At 44.9% G+C, this 22,500-nt stretch overlaps 1 protein-coding gene across 1 annotated transcript in view; it reads right to left on the bottom strand.

Annotated features, from left to right (window-relative positions):
• Positions 1-8,652: 8,652 nt before the first annotated feature.
• Positions 8,653-22,500, bottom strand: part of LOC111956582 (glypican-1) — a 123,225-nt gene continuing 109,377 nt past the window's right edge. Inside the window, exons 6-11 of the mRNA XM_023977074.2 lie at positions 17,823-17,988; positions 17,421-17,551; positions 14,436-14,561; positions 13,801-13,934; positions 13,445-13,620; positions 8,653-12,410 (exon numbers count right to left, since the gene is read on the bottom strand). Of these exons, the coding sequence (XP_023832842.1) occupies positions 12,202-12,410; positions 13,445-13,620; positions 13,801-13,934; positions 14,436-14,561; positions 17,421-17,551; positions 17,823-17,988 (942 nt within the window). The 3' untranslated portion in view covers positions 8,653-12,201. The remainder of the gene's footprint in view (positions 12,411-13,444; positions 13,621-13,800; positions 13,935-14,435; positions 14,562-17,420; positions 17,552-17,822; positions 17,989-22,500) is intronic.

The following is a 22,500-nucleotide window of genomic DNA, read 5'->3' as shown; positions in this document are numbered from 1 at the left end:
GAAGGCTCCTGTTTTAGCGCTCTGACCTTCATATGCAATATGACATCACGGTCAGTGTTCCTTCCTTGAGGGACATTCTGATCCAGGCCCAGGAGCTTCTGTGACCCAACCCAAGGAACTGGAGGACCATGTGGGGCAATAATCCCAGGACCGTCTACCCACTCTACCAGAGGAAAGCTGGCACGAGCCTACGAAAACTCAGCTAGGTAACCTTCCCAACACTACAGTAACATACATCTCCTCTATTAAGACCTCGCAAGTCCTTCTGACTGAGAGCTGTGTATAGTAGGATGGACTAGCAGTACCCATAATGCTCTGTGTACATATCCACTTTTATGTTATCAAGATGTTTCTGAAGTTAACATAATGGTATCACTCCTTTCAATATGAGAACAATGTTGATAATACATTTTTTATGTTGTATATATTTCGTGCACCCTCTGCCCCGAATGTATCTTTGCCTTTTGGGGTCTTTAGTAGCTGAAAGTTAACAAAAGCATGCTTGACACTGTCCTGTATTGATGACGCTCCTTTCTTCCCTCTGACTCAGGAAACAGGAAAAGGGATTCTGTGCCAGCTACTGGTCTCAGAGACCAGTGTAAGTTCTACATGATGTCCTGTAAGACCTCACTAGTGTCCTATTAAAGGTGTACTTGTTGTGTTGTGTTACAGAATGTATGGCTTAATCCGATCTATAGGAATTTCAGTAGGGGCGGCAGTGCCCTTACTACTGTAGAAAGAATGTAACTATGCTACCTCTAAACAGCTTCAAGTAGCTTTATGCCCATTATTGACAGATATGTCATTCTTATTGTAGAATGAAGAGACAACCATGACTCGCTCTGAGGTCATCCATACCTTTGAAATCTGGCGTGTCTGGACTGACAAAGTCACCCTCACCCCAATCTGACCCCTGACACCCACCGGTGTGTCCCTCACACCTGAACCTGAACCTTACTAACCCTCATATTGTAATGCATTAAAAAAAACGTGCTTCACATGTATTGACTGTTATTGTATTTGGCTCTTCAAGGTACCACTCTGTCTGTGCAGGGATGCTGTAATGAACTAAAGCAGCCACAAGGTGGCGGTATATACATGGCAAAAACATCAGTGTTGATGTGGTTGACTGAGTTATCGTTTAAACTAGGACTGAAACAGTTATAAACCTAGAATCCAAGATGGTGGAATTTTGGACAGAGATCTTGGCTTGATGATAGGCAAGATTTTAATTTACCTCCCAGATGATACAACTCAAGGTCGACAGCATTGCTTTTGGAAACAGAGAACAGAGATAGCGCTGTAGATGATTACATGAAACATAGATGATCAAATGATGAAAACTCATGGTTAGGAAACAGGACAGAGAGATAAATTACTGAGTAAAACTACATCTTTGATAAAGAAAACTAATTAGGCTATTTTCATCTCTGACGCCAGTTTAAGCTGAGGGCTGGATCAACAACACTTAGCTTGATCTGACCTGTGTCACTAGAAAGAGAGAAGGAAGTCATATTTGTTAAGTAGAGGTGAGGAACACTAGCTTAAAACCCCAGTGTTTTTTGGGGCCAGGTTCTACTTCCTCTTACCAAATTGAACAGAGAGTTAAGCCGTGTCTGAGACTGATCTGCTGCTGGTGGTGTTAAACTGTGCTTTAGATGGCTGGGCTCTCCAGTTGATGTCTGTTGATTGACTCGCACACCGTACCACACAGATGATACTCGTTGAGGATATGCAGCTAGAGTGAGTGTGTGTGTGGTGAGCCAGCGTCAGCAGTTGTGTCGATGGTATGTGTGAGTGTGTGAGTTGGGTGTTGTGTGTGTGTTGTGTTGTGGTTGGTGTGTGTGGTTGTGTGTGTTGTGTGATGTGTGGGGTGAGACAGACAGACAGACAGACAATGTGTGTGTGATGACCTAACAGGATGGCCTTGGAAATTCACCTAAGTGGATCACCAGGTTGGTATTGCAATGTGATCTAGAGGTTGGCAACAGAAATAGCTTCCTCCCTCCAGCAGCAATAGCAGCAGGTCTTAACACATGACTACTGGGGGCTGGCTGACCTCTGGGCTATGTACTTCCTAAACCAATCCACCTTCTCACAGGCCACCTGACACCCATACACACCACGTACCGGAACATACACATTTTACATACTTCATTTGAATCCATAAATCACAAATCATACAATAATGATTCAAATATTTCTGGAAAGGGATATCTGGACACCTGGGGAAAGAGATAGCACCTTGTTCTCCGGACAGCAAGGCTGTCCATGACTGCTGACAAGGAGCAGTACCTCGATAGCTGCTTCGCCTTCGTTTTATGTCCGTCCGCAGTCTGCGGGGCTGAGACTCCCACAGGCTCCTCAAATGTTGCTGTTAGGTACCCACCAACAACTTGAGACCCAGACAGACACACACTCACAATACGCTTCACTTGCTCACTCACGCACACGCACACACACTGGCTCAAACACAGGAGGCAGAATGATCAGGAATATGATGGATTACAACAGGTTTTGTAATTAAGTTGCTGTAGCCTGCAGAAACAGGCATGGCTGCCTTCCATGACAGGCATGTGACAGACACACACACGTCCCAGTGGTAATGTCACCCGATGAATAACCAATGAGTGTATAAGCTGGGACTGTGAACATCACCGCGCAGGCAACACTGTTACAGATACGTGCGCAGCCACACACACACACACACACACCCACACATACACTCACCTTTCTCTTTTTTTCATACCTCTCTCATTCCCACTGTTTCTCCCCCTTCCCCTCCAGTCCCATGTAATGTACTGGGGGGTGGAGTAACGTGTAAGGCAACAGTCCTCTGGGGCAGTAATTACATGTCTCTCTCTCACGTCCTCCCTCTCCCCCCTCCCCTCTCTCTCCCTGTGTGAAGGCTCCTGTTTTAGCCTTTCTTGGACCTTCATATGCATATATGACATCACGGTCAGTGTTCCTTCCTTGAGGGACATTCTGATCCAGGCCCAGGAGCGTTCTGTGACCCAACCCAAGGAACTGGAGGACCATGTGGGGCAATTAATCCCAGGACCTCTACCCACTCTACCAGAGGAAGCTGGACGAGCGCTACGAAAACTTCAGCTAGGTAACCTTCCCAACACTACAGTAACATACATCTCCTCTATTAAGACCTCGCAAGTCCTTCTGACTGAGAGCTGTAGTAGGATGGACTACAGTACCCATAATGCTCTGTGTAACATATCCACTTTTATGTTAGTCAAGATGTTTCTGAAGTTAACATAATGGTATCACTCCTTTTCAATATGAGAACAATGTTGATAATACATTTTTTATGTTGTATATATTCGTGTCACCCTCTGCCCGAATGTATCTTTGCCTTTTTTGGGGGTCTTTTTTAGTAGCTGAAAGTTAACAAAAGCATGCTTGACACTGTCCTGTATTGATGACGCTCCTTTCTCCCTCTGACTCAGGAAACAGGAAAAGGATTCTGTGCCAGCTACTGGTCTCAGAGACCAGTGTAAGTTCTACATGACTGTCCTGTAAGACCTCACTAGTGTCCTATTAAAGGTGGTACTGTTGTGTTGTGTTACAGAATGTATGGCTTAATCCGATCTATAGGAATTTCAGTAGGGGGCGGCAGTGCCCTTACTACTGTAGAAAGAATGTAGCTATGCTACCTCTAAAACAGCTTCAAGTAGCTTTATGCCCCATTATTGACAGATATGTCATTCTTATTGTAGAATGAAGAGGACACCATGACTCGCTCTGAGGTCATCCATACCTTTGAAATGGCTGTGTCTGGACTGGACAAAGTCACCCCTCACCCCCCAATCTGACCCCTGACACCCACGGTGTGTCCCTCAACCCTGAACCTGAACCCTTACTACCCTCATATTGGTAATGCATTAAAAAAACGTGCTTCACATGTATTGACTTTGATTGTATTTGGCTCTTCAAGGTACACTCTGTCTGTGCAGGGATGCTGTAATGAACTAAAGCAGCCACAAGGTGGCGGTATATACATGGCTAAAAACATCAGTGTTGATGTGGTTGACTGAGTTATCGTTTAAACTAGGACTGAAACAGTTTAAAACCTAGAATCCAATATGGTGGAAGTTTTGGACAGAGATCTTGGCTTGATGATAGGCAAGATTTAATTTACCTCCCAGATGATACAACTCAAGGTCGACAGCATTGCTTTTGGAAACGAGAACAGAGATAGCGCTGTAGATTGATTACATGAAACATAGATGATCAAATGATGACTCATGGTTAGGAAACAGGACAGAGAGATAAATTACTGAGTAAAACTACATCTTTGATAAAGAAAACTAATTAGGCTATTTTCATTCTCTGACGCCAGTTTAAGCTGAGGGCTGGATCAACAACACTTAGCTTGATCTGACCTGTGTCATCTAGAAAGAGAGAGAGTGTGTGTGTGTGTGTGTGTGTGTGTGTGTGTGTGTGTGTGTGTGTGTGTGTGTGTGTGTGTTGTGTGTGTGGTGTGTGTGTGTGTGTGTGTGTGTGTGTGTGTGTGTGTGTGAGACAGACAGACAGACAGACCAAATGACCTACAGATGGCCATTGGAATCCCTAAATGTAAATTTATAAACATGTGTTATTGTAAAAAACATCTAACACATGACATATTAAAGGAGAAATATCACACTTCCGAGCCAAGAGACACAGTGCTGTGAGTCCACAGGCCCTTTAAGGAGATTTAGTTGAAACAAACTGCTTCCTTTGGCCCTATCTCTTGATTCTGAAGTGAATGTTTAAAAGGGGATTTCTGAGTCAGTTATGAATCTGTGGCATTACAGTTCAAGGCTGTTTGTTTACTCTGTAACCCTCTCTCAAAGACAGATGCGAATGAAGGACTGAAACAATAAATTGAGCTCATAACTGTATCAAACACTGGGCCTGTATTCACAGACATTCTCAGAGTAGGAGTGTTGATCTAAGACCAGTCTTATGATTTAAAAAATCACAACTAATCCTAGATCAGATGATTGGAGATTTATCATCTGATATACAGTAGATCACAGCTGTAGTCACACCCCCACGCACCTGTTGCGAAACGCAATGAACTGCAATGACGATTACAATGGAACAGTGTCCTTCTGAGCAGAGGGATTGAAAGAGACGCATAGTTTGTTCATAAGTGGACACAGCATCTTGAAACTCCCCTGTAGACTAAAGGACTTACCTTGCTTTGAAAAGCACAGTACTTGAAGCCTACGCAAATCACTGACCTCGTCAACCTTAAAAAGGCTAAATAAAAAATATATCAAAAAATAACAATGGTAAACCTGTTTTTCCGTAACATCCCTTTTATAGCTCCTTTAATAGGGTAGAATCCTTCATCCTCTTGTGCACTTGTATAATCCACTCTTCAAGTTCCAGTACACTCAAGTCATTCAGAGCACGACTAGGGTCCAGTTGTGAGTTAGAGAGGGCTAGTGAGAGAGAGAGAGATAGTTTAGTCGGGTAGTGTGTGTACGTGTTCGTGAACGCACACTCCTGTCTGAATGTCCAATCGTCTTAATATGCGGYCAGTAATCAATACAGCTGGACAGAATTAGTGGGAAGGTATTATTATCAGTACCTGAATATCTTTACATCTAATGGAGCTGCAGTTGATCATGTTTTGTAGCAGAACGTGGTTAGAGCCGACATGCGTTCCCATCAAATAATCTATCCAGGCTTTAGAAGACTCAGCTTGATCCTGTCATGAGTGATTCTTGTCTCGGGTTGCAAATGCTGGTAACTTTCCCTAAATTCGCTGGTTCTCCAGAAATCCTGGTTGGAAGACTCCGGATGTCCTGCTTATTCCCGGGGAATCTTCCAAAACTCGATTTCTGGAAAACCTAAGAATGTTTGGAAAGTTACAATGTTGCAACCCTACGTCTTGTCTACTGGTGGACAGAAGAGTGGATATTACTCTTTCCCTTGGGCCTGGCCAGGGTCACGCAGAGGTTGTCTCATCTGTCTGGGAGAAAAATAACCAAAGGGTATGGAGCTGGTGTGGTAAGTCTCCGTGTAATGGTTTTAGATGTCTTTTTCTGTCTGGCTCGTTCAAATTCCTTTGGTGTTGGAACATCAAACAATGTCTCTCTTTGCTGTGAGCAATGGATCTGTCCTGGGATCTGTCTTGGGAGGGACTGATATGTTCTCACTAGCAGATAGAGAGCTGGTTTAGGTTACGTTCAGACATTTGTTCATCAAACTTAATGAGAGTGTCCATACGCTCAGGAACCTGTATCTAAGCTCTTCAATGTTCCACTGAGTAACAGCACACGTTTTATTCTCCTGGGTTCTCAGAGGAATACCGAGAATACATTTTCTATGAACTAGAACTTGTTAGTCTCTCAGAGCATCATCGACTAGTAAAATGTGCTAAAACTTCCCTTGGGGATGAACGGAAAGCGAGTGGCTTGACTGGCCACTTAAGTGTCCATCCACACAGATAAGACAAACCACTTAGCACACAGCGTAGCTACCGGCAAGTCCCTGTTCACCAGATAGACCTTAAAGCAGATGTCATCTCTGACATCATCCACTGAGCGGATGCGTGTGTTGACGTGTGTTGTGTTCCTGTCTCCCTCGCTGTTCCCACTGGGCAAAAGGGGTTGAATCAACGTTGTTTCTACGTCATTTCAACCCATACAATCTGTGATGACATTGAATCAACTTGGAAAACTGATTAGATTTGCAAAAAGTCATCAACGTAAGGGCATATCGTATTTTTTTCCACCCAACTTTTAGCCTAAATCCAATGACATGGTGACTTTTTTGGTTGATTTCACGTTAAATTCACGTTAGTTGACAACTCAACCAAATGCATAGCAAAACTAGACGTTGATCTGTTTTTCCTCTCTCTCCCTCTCTGGTCGCTTGTGTTTATGGTGGCGAGGGCTGTCTGGGATGTCCCATAGAGCTCTACGGTTTGAGTTATATATCTCTCATTCTCTCTCTTACATCCAAGTAAATACTTGTCGGTAACCTTACTGTGGATATCAAAATATGTCATAGGTGAGAACTGCAGYGCTATTAAAATGGCAAAGTGCATTTCACATTCAATCAGACAGTATGGGTTTTATTAGTTCACCACCCCAAGGCAGTGAAACGTACACTGCGTTCCAATCCAGTTTACTGTCAACACGGTGTATAGTAGCTGTATTGTAATGATATGGAAACTGTTCTCTGACATGTGATGAGTCGCTGACAGAAAAGACAGATTGGAAAAGGGCTTAAGGATTCCTGTTACAGGCAAAATAATCTCTTATAATGTTAACTGCAGTGCTCATCCCAGTCTGATAGGAGATGGTGATGTACACTGAACAAAAATATAAACGCAACATGCAAGAATTTGAAAGATTTTACTAAGTTACAGTTCATATAAGGAAATCAGTCAATTGAAATAAATGAATTAGGCCCTAATCCATTGATTTCACATGACTGGGAATACAGATATGCATTTGTTGGTCACAGATACCTTAAACAAAAGGTAGGGGCGTGGATCAGAAAACCAGTCAGTATCCGGTGTGACCACTATTTGCCTCATGCAGCTCGACACATCTCCTTCGCATGGAGTTGATCAGGCTGTTGATTGTGGCCTGTGGAATGTTGTCTCACTCCTCTTCAATGGCTGTGCGAAGTTGTTGGATATTGTCAGGAACTGGAACATGCTGTCGTACACGTCGATCCTGAGCATCCCAAACATGCTCAATGAGTGACATGTCTGGTGAGTATGCAGGCCATGGAAAAACTGGGACATTTTCAGCTTCCAGGAATTGTGTACAGATCCTTGCGACATGGGGCCGTGCATTATCATGCTGAAACATGAGGTGATGGTGGAGGATGAAAGACACAATGGGCCTCAGGATCTCGTCACGTTATCTCTGTGCATTCAAATTGCCATTGTTAAAATGCAATTGTGTTTGTTGTCCGTAGCTTATGCCTGCCCATACCATAACCCCACCGTCACCATTGGGCACTCTGTTCACAATGTTGACATCAGCAAACCGCTTGCCCACAAGATGCCATACACGCTGTCTGCCATCTGTCCAGTACAGTTGAAACCGGGATTCATCCGTGACCAGCACACTGCTTCAGCAGGCCAGTGGCCATCGAAGGTGAGCATTTGCCCACTGAAGTCAGTTATGGCGCTGAACTACAGTCAGGTCAAGATCCTGGTGAGGACGACAAGTACGCAGATGAGCTTCTATGAGACGGATTCTGACAGTTTGTGCAGAAAGTCTTCAGTTGTGCAAACCCACAGTTTCATCAGCTGTCCGGGTGGCTCGTTTCAGACCATCCCACAGGTGAAGAAGCCGGATGTGGAGGCCCTGGGCTGGCGTGGTTACATGTGGTCTGCGGTTGTGAAGCCGGTTGGACGTACTGCCAAATTCTCTAACGTTCAACTTTCTGGCAACAGCTCTGGTGGACATGCAGTCAGCATGCCAATTGCATGCTCCCTCAAAACTTGAGACATCTGTTGCAGTGACGTGTGGTAAAACTGCACATTTTAGAATGATTATGCTGTTTAATCAGTTTATTGATATGCCACTCGTCAGGTGGATGGATTATCTTGGCAAAGAAGAAATGCTCACTAACATGGATGTAAATACAGTTGTGCACAAAATTTGACAGAAATAAGCGTTTTGTGCTTATGGAACGTTCTTCTCTTTTATTTCAGCTCATGAAACATGGGACCAACACTTTACATGTTGCATTTATATATTTTTGTTCAGTATAGTTTAGAGTGAGGCTGGCAAACTCCCTCAAAAAAGGCCCAGAATAAAATGCATTGTTGACGAACAAACGTACAGATTTTTTGTGTCTGTGTGAACCCTGCTTTTCTTTGACTGTCCTCCTGTTGGTTTGTCCTGTCTTGGAATTCCCTTCTGCGGGTTGATGAAGTTCATTCATGAGTTCATCAATCACACAAACATCCACCACAAAATGAACATGACACAGGGCATCTTTAAAATCTTACAAGGCATATAATTGACACAAGGTTCCAGGAACAAACAACAGCAAATTACACATATTTATTCAACCTGTTTTTTCTTGCATCTATCGTCACCATAAACACAACATCTCCATAGGTTTTTTTCTGAAAACAAATAGAACCAAAAATAAAATAAAAAAAATTCCAATGTTTTTCTTTCAAATTGGCACCTTTCAGAAATGCCTGCCACATTCAACACATGAAGGGGAAATAAACATGTCCAGGACCCCTGGTTATATCAGACCTGGGTTCGAATACTATTTGAAATCATTTCAAATACTTTATCTGTGCTTGATTGAGCTGGCCTGGCATAGGACCAAKAGAATAGACCCAAAACTGCAACCCCCGCCCATCTGCAAACCCAAGGCAGGGTAGAGCAAACACTAAGTGTTTGAAAGATTTCAAATAGTAGTTGAACCCAGGTTCAAGTTATACATTATGCTATTTCACCCTTCTCAAACTGCAGCCMTCTCAGTGGTCCATATTTATCTGCATACACAAATACTCATCAACAGACGTTTATGGAGAGTTTCGACTCACCTATTGATCCGTCATCTTGTGATCTCTGATCTCAGTCTTTGTGTAGACAATACCATCCTATCGACTTCCTAGGCCTCTTACGTCATAAAAGTGCAGCGTTTAAAAAGAGGGGGGATTTTGAATTATACAGACGAGAGCGGGAGAGGAGTTAGAGGAGGACAGGAGAGGGGGAGGAAGGGTGCTGGGGGAGGGGGGGGTGTTGTGCAAATTTTGTTCAGTGGCATTGAGAGGCGTGGCCATTAAAAGTGAGTGAAGTAGGCGTGAGTGAGTGGTTAACTGTGTTTTTGCATTGGAATGTCACTGTGGGGCAGCCACGGGCAGTTCACATGGTACGCTCCAGGGAACCCTATGCCTACTCACATAGTAACCTGTTCATCAGATCACTACCCAGTGTCACTATCATAATGCTTGTTTCTAGGCATTTTCACCTATTCAATAGATGTGTTCTGAGACCAAGGTTCATAGTTGGTCCAAGAGGACTCTTGTAGGTTTTCACCCAACCTTTACTTAATTATGTTCAATTGAGCCAATTGATTGAATAATGAAGTGCATATCAGATCAATGGAATAGAATTGTGTGAAGGCTGGAAGGAAAACCTGGATGCAAAGGACTCCGCCAGGACCGGCTTTGATAACAGCTGCAGTCCTCCTGCTTGAGTGCTCTGAACTCTATGGTTCTGAATGGGGTCATGTTATTTCCTGTGTGTTCCTCCTGAATTTTCAGCATTTTTTGCCTCAGAAGCCGAAGTATAGGCATAGCGGACGTGTCGCTTAGCTTCCTCGGTTCTGGTGTACAGCCATAGACTGAAGACCCTCAATTATAGTGTATGATCATATCTCTGGAGCCCTAACTCTCCCCAATCTCCTCATTCATCGCACTTTCGATGTTGGCTATTGACGAGCACAGACAGTATCAAAACCTCTCCATCTGACCCTCAGGGGGCCTATTCAGTCTAACGGAAATGTCCACAACATTGTGTAGGAATCTATTGCTGTATCAAGAGACAATGCTTTCAATATCATGCGAAGTAAAACATGGAATCAGTTCTATATGCAAAATGTTTCTATCTGTTTCCATCGTGTTGAATAAGCCCAAATAGACCTTCTTTATCATGCGACCACACACTTTTGCAGTATAATGAAGCACTGTGTCATTGTCACCAAGCCACGCTGTCACGTCAAAGCGTCAGAGAACACAGAAGGTCGTCATAGCAAATGAATAGTATGCCATGAAGGACAGCCTGGGAGGGAGAGATAAAAGAGAGGGGGGGTGTGAGGGAGAAGAGGAAGAAGAACGTAGGAGATAAGACGGAAGGGAGCGAGATCGGGGACGGAGGGAGGTGGGAGAATGCAACGGAAAGACAGAGAGAGGGGTGTTAGAAACAAACACGAGAAAAAGTCAGCGTCACGGAGTTCCAATCGCTAAGTCAACTAGTCCAAGCAAAGAAGCGGTCGTTCAGACATGCACACAGTCTGCTTTGCAACAAGTGGTTCGAGTGCAGTATAACCCCTCCACTGTAGCTGACTGGCTCTGTCTGAAAATATTGGTCATATGTACCATAACAACTCAGTCATTAGCTAGAAAGTAACACATTATAATGCTAACTGAGCTCCATTACCTGAAGACAGAACAAACACACACCCAGCCCTCTCCTAGTTTCCCTTCTTTCTGTAAGGTAGAGCACAAACTTCAACCTAAATATAGGTTCTACCATATACTGCCAATATAGTGTCGATACTGARGACTACTGTGGTCACATTGACACAAATATGTTTTATGTTTCCAACAAATTCCCCAATCCAACTAAAGCCTAGAGAAACATATCTGCTTTGGGAAAGATAGAACGAGGGGTGGAGGGATGGAAGGAAAGATGGATAGAGGGATGGAAGGGTCATGTTACTCCCACAGCAGAGGATCAAGTCTTTGTGAATATGATCACGACTAATATTACAGCTTACATTACCAAGCAGAGGGAACTGGTGATGCAAAGCGCTTTCATTTTCTCACTGTTGTGCCATGTGATGTTGTGTGGGTTTAACGCTAAGAGGTTTTCAGGGTCTTACCAAAACCCCCCGGGCCAGATTATCCTCCTTAAAACTCATCAATACTTTATTTCATTTGAGTTTGGGGTAGAAATACTTTTTCGCCCAAAGACACTCCAGGGGGGTTTATATTCTGTTTATAATAAATAATGTCCTCCGACATAAAGACTGTTTAAATGAGTGGGAAAACAAACGTTTGACTCGGCGTGGCTGAAAAGTCCCCCCTACACAGTGTCAACCAACACTTACATCCTCTATATCGCTGTGGTCTATAGACTGACTCTTAACATGTCTTAGATATGTTCGAGCACCCAAACACCAGAAAGCAAAACTAAAGAAAAATGTGTAAAGACCAGCTGTAGTGGTGCCGTATACCGTAAAATAAAAGACAAGAACAGAACCCCAAAATCTATGAATAATATAATACTCATTACTCCATTTTTGTTCTGATCTGAGACCAAAAGGAAGTATTTTTCCTTATTTTAGTTTTATTTTGGCAAATTAACTAGGTAAACCCCCGACATCTTCTCCTCGCCTCTCCTCCCACCCCTCGTCCTGCCCCCCATGTACCAAACTCAGTCCCGATTGGTGGAATCCCCTGGAATCCCCTGTCAATTACCGCCGGAGCAACAACGTGACCAATGAGAGCAGGTAGAGGGCGATGAAGGGGAGATTGTGGTTGGCTGAGGCTTTCACAACCTTCTTGTTCTCCGGGGGGTAGGCATAGAGTTTGGGTCTGTCTGTGTTTGGGGCCATGAGGCGTGGGCCCCGAGCACAGTTATCGTCAGCGCACATCCCACTTCCTGAACCACTGACATCATCACCTGGGGACAGAGCAGAAAAATAAAATACATTTTTAGAGAAAGAATCTGATCTGTATGGTATAGCAAGAAAATGTCTCTGCCTTATGTGCCAGTAAGCACTCAGTCGAAAGGGCAATACCACCCCTTTTCAATCTTAYATTCATTATCTCCCAGCACCATACCAGGKTCTACATGTGAASAGACTCGTTACAGGTTTSAAAAATCCCTGTTTTTTACATTTAATCCCACTCCGATGTCATTGAGAAGTACCTTTTAAGGACMTTTCTTACCTTTTTAACCACAGAACATATAAATGCGCCGTTTTCACATATGAAGACACTGATATTGTGCTGGAGATAATGAATATGAGTTGAAAAGTGGTGGAATTGCTCTTTAAAGAGTTGATAACACATGCAGGCTCTGCTGGCTGAAAAGTGCTTTTCCATTTGCAGCCCTCTTTGTAMATATAGAATACTTCATTGGCTGGACTCCCAAAATGAAGACATATATTCTCTAATACCTTATCCTGTTATAATTCCTAGTAACTAYAAACAGCATTTAAATCAGGCATTTGATAGACACCTCAGAAGCAGGAAGAGGGCACTCAGGTTCAGGCCCCAGGTATAAGGAAATAAGACTGACATAATGCAGCACAAAACTCTGACCTCAATTATTAGAAACGGCATCACAATTTAGGCCAAGTTCTTTTCTCCGTAACTTCWTTCCAGCTCAATCCTATAAAAACTGAAATTGCACTGTCTATTTAAATCAAACACACGTCACAKAAGTAGGAAAGTGAGCTCTTCACTGTTAAATATTCTCTCTTTCTCTAGGCCTCCTTTATCGTGTAGAACAATAGCTTTCAGAATAGCTATAAAACGACAAGCTGGAGACAATTAAAGCAGCATATCAAATATTTCCAGTAGTCATATGATGTCAACATGACGCAATCTCTGTCATAGTGTTTTGACCATCTCTGAACTCCACACAGCTGGATGACGTTGTACCTGAATCAGTATTCGCATTGTATTAGCTGATCCTAGGTCTGTACTCACTGGTGTCCTGAAAGTCTACATCGTTGCCATTGAAAGCGTTTCTGAGGCGATTGGTCATGATCTTGAGCTGCATGATCTGTTGGCGTATAGTCATGTCTGGCTTGGTGATGTCGATCTCTACCTCAGGGTTGTTGATCTGACTAGCCAGGCCGTCACCCATCACCTCTGGAAGGTACCTGGGCGACAAGGAGAGAGGGTGACTGGTGGGCACTCAAATACACACACTCACACATGCACGCACTCACACACGCAGAGACACCCGAAAGCATGCACACTCACACATATACATACAGTATACACATACATTTAGCATGCTTGCGCACACACACACACGCAGACGTGGTTTAAGGTCATACCTGGCACGAGCCATCCCGTTCCAGCACTTGTCGTCACCCTGGCCCCTGGTGGCCACTCTGTCGCTRCAAAGGGTGCTGGGTAACGAGACCCAGTAGGACTGCATGTCCCTCAGCCTTCKCGACACATCAGAAACCTGGGGACCATGACATTATGTCATTAGYACATACAGTAGCAAAACGTTTTGCAATGGAAAATGAAAACGAGCATTTCTTATTGGACAAGTTCAGGTAGACCCTCCCTGTTTCAGTCCCTTTTCTTTCGTTTGGTGCCTAATGAAAACAACCTGTGTACTGGAAACTGCTATCAAAAGCTATTCAATATCAAGTTTGTTCAAGCATTTACATTTTCTGCAGACAGCTTCTGTGTTAGCAACAAACAACAACAAACTGTTTGTTTATTGTAGGAAAACAATGATGGTTGTTTCCATTCCCTCACATTTGATATGCATCTGACTCACTGCATTCCTGACTGCAGCTTTGCTATTTATGCATTCTTCACAGAGTAAGAATAAACATGACTAAACAGGAACAGTATCATATCTCAAGTGACTGAGAAATGAGAGAGAGAGAGAGAGAGAGAGAGAGAGAGAGAGAGAGAGAGAGAGAGAGAGAGAGAGAGAGAGATTATCACTGACCAGTTTCTCCGGTCTGGCCCCAGAGATTGGGCTGTCCTGCACTGTAACCTTCCACCTCTTCTTCACCTCCTCCAACCCAATGTTGCTGGTTCCTTCCTCCCTCAGGTTCCCACAGGCCTGAAACACCTGAGAATAGAGAGAACGAGAGAATGGGGAGAGTAAGAAGGAGAGAAAGGGAGCAAAATATTCAGTTGAATATTTAGTGACAAAAACTACAAAGTCTAAATGACAGTTGAACTCAACCTTCAGCATCGTAATGAAACTTTGTCCTCTAAACTCTTACTCTCCAGTACTGAAACTTCCCCTTCTGAATAGAAAACTCTAAACAAAGTACTTAGCCACCTTATACATGACGGAACAATACAGAATTGTGTGTGATCTCTTTAACATCTCACACAACACAAACACACACCACTTACAGTAGTTAAAACTACTAGCCCGAACGCACTACTTACAGTAGTTAGCACTACTAGCACTATTACTGTATAACTACTTACAGTAGTTAGCACTACTAGCACTATTACTGTAGAATTACTTACAGTAGTTAGCACTACTAGCACTATTACTGTAGAATTACTTACAGTAGTTAGCACTACTAGCACTATTACTGTAGTTAGCACTACTAGCCTGCTTACAGTAGTTAGCACTACTAGAACTACTACTGTAGCACTACTTACAGTAGTTAGCACTACTAGCACTACTTACAGTAGTTAGCACTACTAGCACTACTTACAGTAGTTTGCACTACTAGCACTATTTACAGTAGTTAGCACTACTAGCCTGCTTACAGTAGTTAGCACTACTAGAACTACTACTGTAGCACTACTTACAATAGTTAGCACTACTTAGAGTAGTTAGTACTACTAGCACTACTTACAATAGCTAGCACCACTTACAGAAGTTAGCACTACTTACAGTAGTTAGCACTACAGTAAGTTAACACGACAGCACTACGTACAGTAGTTAACACGACTAGCACTACGTACAGTAGTTAACACTACTAGCAACGACTTACAGTAGTTAACACTACTAGCACACGTAAGTAGTTAGCACTACTAGAACTACACTACAGTAGTTAGCACTAACTAGCACCCGTACAGTAGTTAGCACTACTAGCAACAACTGTACAGTAGTTAGCACTACTAGCACGACTCTACTAGTAGTTAGCATACTAGCACGACTTACAGTAGTTAGCACTACTAGCACTACTTACAGTAGTTAGCACTACTAGCACATTACAGTAGTTAGCACTACTAGCAACCACTTACGTAGTTAGCACTACATAGCACCATTACAGTAGTTAGCACTACTAGCACTTACAGTAGTTAGCACTACTAGCACGCATTACAGTAGTTAGCACTACTAGCACACTTACAGAGTTAGCACTACTAGCACCACTATACAGTAGTTAGCACTACTACCACTCTAAGCACTACTAACACTACTTTACAATAGTTAACACTACTAGCAGCCTCTAAGCACTACTAACACTACTTACAATAGTAAACATACGCACCTCTAAGCACTACTACGAGCACCACTTACAGTAGTTAGCACTACTAAGCATACTTACAATAGTTTAACACTACTAGCACGCTAAGCAGCTAGCTAACACTACTTACATAGTTAACACACTGCACCCTCTAAGCACTACTAGTAGCACACTTACAGTAGTTAGCACTACTAACACTACTTACAATAGTTAACACTACTAGCACCTCTTAAGCACTACTAACACTACTTACAATAGTTAACACTACTAGCACTCTAAGCACTACTACAAACTACTTACATAGTTTAGCAACTACTAACCACCCTTCTAAGCACTACTACTGTAGCACCCCCACTTCAGTGTTTAGCACTACTAACACTACTTACAATAGTTAGCATTACTAGCACCTCTAAGCACTACTACTGTAGCACCACTTACAATAGTTAGCACTACTAGCACTACTTACAATAGTTAGCACCACTTACAGTACTTAGCACTACTTAGCACCACTTACAGTAGTTAGCACTACTTACAACGCCAGAGGACTCAGATTTAACATCATATAGTAACCTAAGAATTTCAATGCCAAGAACACACACACCTCCTATGCTCCTTCAGACTTAAGTTAAACTGTCCTCTTGTTTAGTCTGTTTTGGATAGCTCTGAGGCTCTCTGCCTCTCCTGCATAAATAACTGTTCTATAAAACACGTAAMCACACACACACACATCTATCATATATGGTACTAACCTGAGGTAGAAGGTGCCCCTACTCACGGATGTAGAACAAATTTGTCCTACTCCCAATCCTAACTGTAACTCTGTTGACACGTGATAACTAATGAAACCAGAGCAGCTGCAATAGCAGTAGTTGCATATTGAAACACTTTATGAATCAAACTGACTTTCTAAACCTGGTAGGACAAATAGGCCTATACATCATCTATAGAAGACTGTCAATAAGCAGGTGAAGCTGTCCCTAGACACTGATCTCAGGTCAGTTGGTTTCCTCCCTAGTGGTTAAGGTTAGAATCATGTAATCTGATCGTGGCTGGTGTTGTGAAGGCTAGTCTGCCAGGTCATGGCAGAGCCTCAGGCCAAATCTGGCCTCGACACCTGTGCAGTACAGAGAAGCCTTTGTTCCCCAACACTATTTACATATTTTCCCACCTTCACTAAATTAAAAAATAAGATTCCATGGCTCCTTATGCTTTTTAACAGGCACATAAAAGTGGTGCTCGTACACCATTAAAAGGAGAAGTTAATGTTTGGCCTTGAGACTGTGTTATGAGTCCCTGTTCAGGTATGTGGAACATTATTACATTAAATCAGCACAGGTATTCAACATCAGGCTCTGAATATGTGATATGAGCCCTGATCAACACCGTATTAGTGTGATCGGTAATAATATTTTAAAGTGTGGACTGGCGGTAGTATATCTGTGCGTGTGTGTGTGTCAGTGTGCGTGTGTGCGTGTGCTGACTGCTGTACTGACCTTGGTGTTAAAGGTGTCTATGTTTTCTATCATGGTGGTGATAGCCTCTGAGATGCGCTTGGGGAGAGAGAGGAACACCACATTCACACTGGATGCACCCTCAAACTTGTTAGCCACCTGCAGCATGGCATCTACAGAGACGGGGGGAATACAATATTAAAATGTGAATGCATGCTTATAAGCATTAAATTAAATTAAATGAGTGTGCACATGTGTGTGTGTGTGTGGTGTGTGTGTGTTGTGTGTGTGTGTGTGTGTGTGGTGTGTTGTGTGTGTGTGTGTGTGTGTGTTGTGTGTGTGTGTGTGTGTTGTGTGTGTGTGTGTGTGTGTGTGTGTGTGTGTTGGTGTGTGGTGGGTGTGTGTTGTGTGTGTGTGTTTGTTCCGTGCGTGTATATGTCTCACCAGCCAGGTTTCTCCACTCTGTGTCCAGGTCGGCGTGGTTGGCGAGGCAGCCCTTCAGCACGTTTGCACAGTAGTTGGCACAGGGCCTGGCAGAGGGCACACCACGGCAGTGGCGACAGTACGACATCTTCATGATGGCACGCACACACTCTGGGCTCAGGGGCACCTGGGAGAGGAGGCACACAACAAAACAGATGATATATACAGTACCAGTCAAAAGTTTGGACACACCTACTCATTCAAAAGTTTTTCTTGCACTTCAATTAACAGGTGTGCCTTGTTAAAAGTTTGTGGAATTTGTTTCCTTCTTAATGCATTAGGGCCAATCAGTTGTGTTGTGACAAGGTAGGGGGGTATACAGAATATAGCTCTCATTGGTAAAAGACCAAGTCCATATTATGGCAAGAACAGCTCAAATAAGCAAAGAGAAACGACAGTCCATCATTACTTTAAGACATTAAGGTCAGTCAATCTAGAAAATTTCAAGAACTTTGAAAGTTTCTTCAAGTGCAGTCCCAAAAACCATCAAGCGCTATGATGAAACGGTCTCTCATGAGGACCGCCACAGGAAAGGAAGACCCAGAGTTACCTCTGCTGCAGAGGATAAGTTCATTAGAGTTAACTGCACCTCAGATTGCAGCCCAAATAAATGCTTCACAGAGTTCAAGTAACAGACACATCTCAACATCAACTGTTCAGAGGAGACTGCGTGAATCAGGCATTTATGGTCAAATTGCTGCAAAGAAACCACTACTAAAGGACATCAATAATAAGAAGAGACTTTCTTGGGCCAAGAAACATGAGCAATGATGAGTCCAAATTTGAGATTTTTGGTTCCAACTGCCGTGTCTTTGTGAGACGCAAAGGAGTTGAACAGATGACCTCTGCATGTGTGGTTCCCACCGTGAAGCATGGAGGAGGTGTGACGGTGTTTTGCTGGTGACACTGTCAGTGATTTATTTAGAATTCAAGGCACACTTAACCAGCATGGCTACCACAGCATACTGCAGCGATACGCCATCCCATCTGGTTTGCGCTTAGTGGGACTCTCATTTGTTTTTCAACAGGACAATGACCCAACACACTTTTGACTGGTACTGTATATCATAAATACCTCTCAATATTAATGCATACGCTCAATTGAGGTACTTTACACGGTGTAGGAAAGACACAAATGCCCCTGTGAGCATTGACAAATCAGAGGTAGAAACAGCCTGGCATCCAGGCTAAATACAGACCGACATGTTTCCCTTCAATCATGAAATGAATGTCCCTGTGAGTTCTTCTGGTTTTCTTTTCATACAAAGCCTTGGCCGTTCCAACACCTCTATGAGCAATAGCATATGTTCCAATGACAAACAAGACTGAAAGAAATGCATCAGGCCCTTCAGTGACTGTCCCTGCCATTCCAACGGTTACTACTGCTTCTGCCACTACTACAATAGTTCCATTATTGTCATTCACTATCATGGGTCCTGAGATATGTGGAAAGGAGAACAGCTTAAGATCCTGTGAACGCGTGAGTTTCCTTGGCGATGGGCGAACAAACGACACACACACACACACACACACACACAATACAGCGGGAGGTCACTTCCCATGGCCATCCCTTTACGCTAGCGCCGCGCTTGTAGGTTTTAGTCAACCTGGTTACCGTGGAAACCGATCAGCCGAGAGAATGAGCTTTTTTTTCCCTCTGCATGACACATCCGTCTTCACTTTCCACCAGATCCCTCCATCCTTCTTTTCTTCCGCCTCTCTCTCTCTCGCTATCCCACTGGGCTGTTCCCTCAGGAAAGGGCCTTGGTGCATTATAACTGAAACTGGGTTAATACCAGTAAGCCCTGCTAGCAAGAGAGCCCCGGCTACGCATACAAAACTCCAGTAGAAGTGTGTGTGTGTATCTGTGTGAGAGGGAGACTGAGAGCTCAGCTCGGAATACCAAACTCCTCTTAGCTGACATCTGGGGCGGTGTGATGCTTTTCCTGGAAACCGCCACCCTTGTCATATCAAAGTCAGACGAAGCCTAGTTAGCAGAAACATGCAGACATTAGCTAACAGTATCCAATGTTAAAGACAAAATGAAAATCAAGAGCAGAGGGATAGATAGAATATAGAGGTGATCAAGATAGAGAGGGAGATAATGATAGAGGGGCAACTCCGGACTGAAAGGCAGCTCCGCGACAGAGAGACAGCTCTGGACTGAGGGGCAGTTCTGGGTTAAATAGCCGTTTCTGGCTGAAGGGCGACTCTCGACGCTCATGGCAGGCTGACGGCTCTCGACGCCATGGCTGGCTGACGGCTCTCGACGCTCATGGTGGCTTGGACGGCTACTCGACGCTCATGTCAAGGCTGACGGCTCTCGACGCTCATTGGAGGCTGACGGCTCTCCGACGTCTGGCAGGCTGACGGCTCTCGACGCTCATGGCAGGCTGACGGCTACTCGCGCTCCATACTGGAGGCTGACGGCTCTGGCTGCTCATGGCCTCTGACGGCTCTGGCTGGCTTTTTCATGGGGCCCTTCCCCGCGCGCATGGCTCTCTGACGGCTCTGGCTGCTCATGGTCCTGCGTCTGGCTGAGCATCTCTGACGGCTCTGGCTGCTCATGGCTCGCTGACGGCTCTGCATGCTCGGATAGGCTCGCTGAGGCTCTGGCTCGCTCACTGGTCTTCGCTGGCGGCTCTGGGCAGATCCTGTTCTGGCTGGCGGCCTCTGGGCAGATCTGTCTGGTTGGCGCTCTGGCAGATCCTGTCTGGTTGGGCGGCTCTAGGAGTCACTGTTGTTGGCGGCTTGGCAGTCCTGTCTGGTTGGCGGCTCTGGCAGATCCTACAGGTGGCGGTCTGGCACGTCTTGCGGTTGGCGGCTCTGGCAGATCCTGTCTGACGGACGGCTTCAGCGGCTCCTGTCTGGCGGGCGGCTCTAGCAGGCTCCTGTCTGGCGGACGGCTCTGTAGGCTACATGGCAGACGGGCGGCTTTGCAGGCTCATGGAGAGGGCGGTTTGCGGCTCATTGCAGACGGATGGCTCAGACGGCGCTGGGGACGGTTGGCTCAGATGGCCTGAGAGACGGATGGCTCAGAATGGCGCTCAGGTGAGACGGATGGTCAGATGGCGCTGTGAGAGTGCTGTAGGCGGTACGGATGGCTCTGGCCGGATACTGCGCACTGTAGACCTTGGTGCGTGGTGCCGGAACTGGAGGCACCGGGTAAGGATAAGCACCTTCTACTAGTGCGGGGAGCAGGACATGGGCACACTGCATTCTCAAAGCCCACTCTATACCTGATGCGAGTACCCGGCATGGTGACACCGGGCTGAGGACAAGCACATCAGGTATGTAGGGAGAAGAATACAGTGTGTTCAGGGCTCTGGAGACGCACAGGTGGCTTAGTGCGTGGTGCCGGAACTGGAGCACCGGGTAGATACACGCACTAGGGGGGTGGAGGAGGAACAGGCTGGAGAAGCTGGGATGCCTAGTGCGTAGTGTAGGCACTGTATAGGTACTAGCTGGGGCGGGGAGGTGGCACCGAGAAATACCGGACCGTGCAGGCGTACTGGCTCTCTTGAGCATTGAGCCTGCCCAACCTTAACCTGGTTGAATGCTCCCGGTTGCCCGACCAGTGCGGGAGGTGGAATAACTCCGCACCGCGGCTATGTAGGCGAACCGGGGAAACCAGCGTAAGGCAAGGGCCATGTAAGCTCGGCCCGAGGAGACGCACTGGAGACCAGACGCGTTGAGCCCGGCCTCATGACACCTGGCTCAATACCCAATCTAGCCCTACCAGTGCGGGAGGTGGAATAACCCGCACTGGGCTATGCACTCGTACACGGAGACACCGTGCGCTCTACTGCGTAACACGGCGCCTGCCCGTACTCCCGCTCCTCCAACGGGTAAGCTGGGAAGTGGGCGCAGTCTTCCTACCTGCCCTTGGCCCAACTACCTCTTAGCCCCCCCCAAGAAATTTTTGGGTGTTACTCACGGGCTTTTCGGGCTTCCGTGCAGACGCCGTCCCCTCATAATTCCCGTAGCCTCTGCTCTCCCAGTGCCTTCCAGCTGTTTCCCCATGGGAGGGATCCCTACCAGAAGCCAGGATCTCCTCCCATGTGTAGCAACCCTTACCGTCCAAATATATCGTCCCATGTCCATTGCTCCTTCTTTTCTGTCCTTACTCCGTTTACTCCGCTGCTTGGCTCTGGAAATGGTGGGTGATTCTGTAACGGCGGTCCTCCTCCTCTTTCTACCGAAAAGGAGGAGTATTTGATCGAACCAAGGCGCAGCGAAGTTTGAACACATATTTATTTAACGAAAACACGAACTTAACTAAACACTAACAAAACAACAAAACAGTGTAGACAGACCTATACGACGAATTACATAAAACAACAAGAACGCACGAATAGGACAAATAGACTACACAAACCGAACAAACCGTAACAGTTCCGTATGGTGCAAACAATTACACACGACACGGAAGACAATCACCCACAACGAACACTGTGACAACGCCTACCTAAATATGACTCTTAATTAGAGAACGCCAAAACACCTGCTCTAATTAAGAGCCATACCAGGCAACCCAAAAACCAACACAGAAACAGATAACATAGACTGCCCACCCAAAACACATGCCCTGACCTAAACACATACAAAAACAACATAAAACAGGTCAGGACCGTTACAA

The sequence above is a fragment of the Salvelinus sp. IW2-2015 genome, linkage group LG32, assembly GCF_002910315.2.
Source record: "Salvelinus sp. IW2-2015 linkage group LG32, ASM291031v2, whole genome shotgun sequence".
Classification (NCBI taxonomy): domain Eukaryota; kingdom Metazoa; phylum Chordata; class Actinopteri; order Salmoniformes; family Salmonidae; genus Salvelinus; species Salvelinus sp. IW2-2015.
This window is presented reverse-complemented; position numbering and strand designations above follow the sequence as displayed.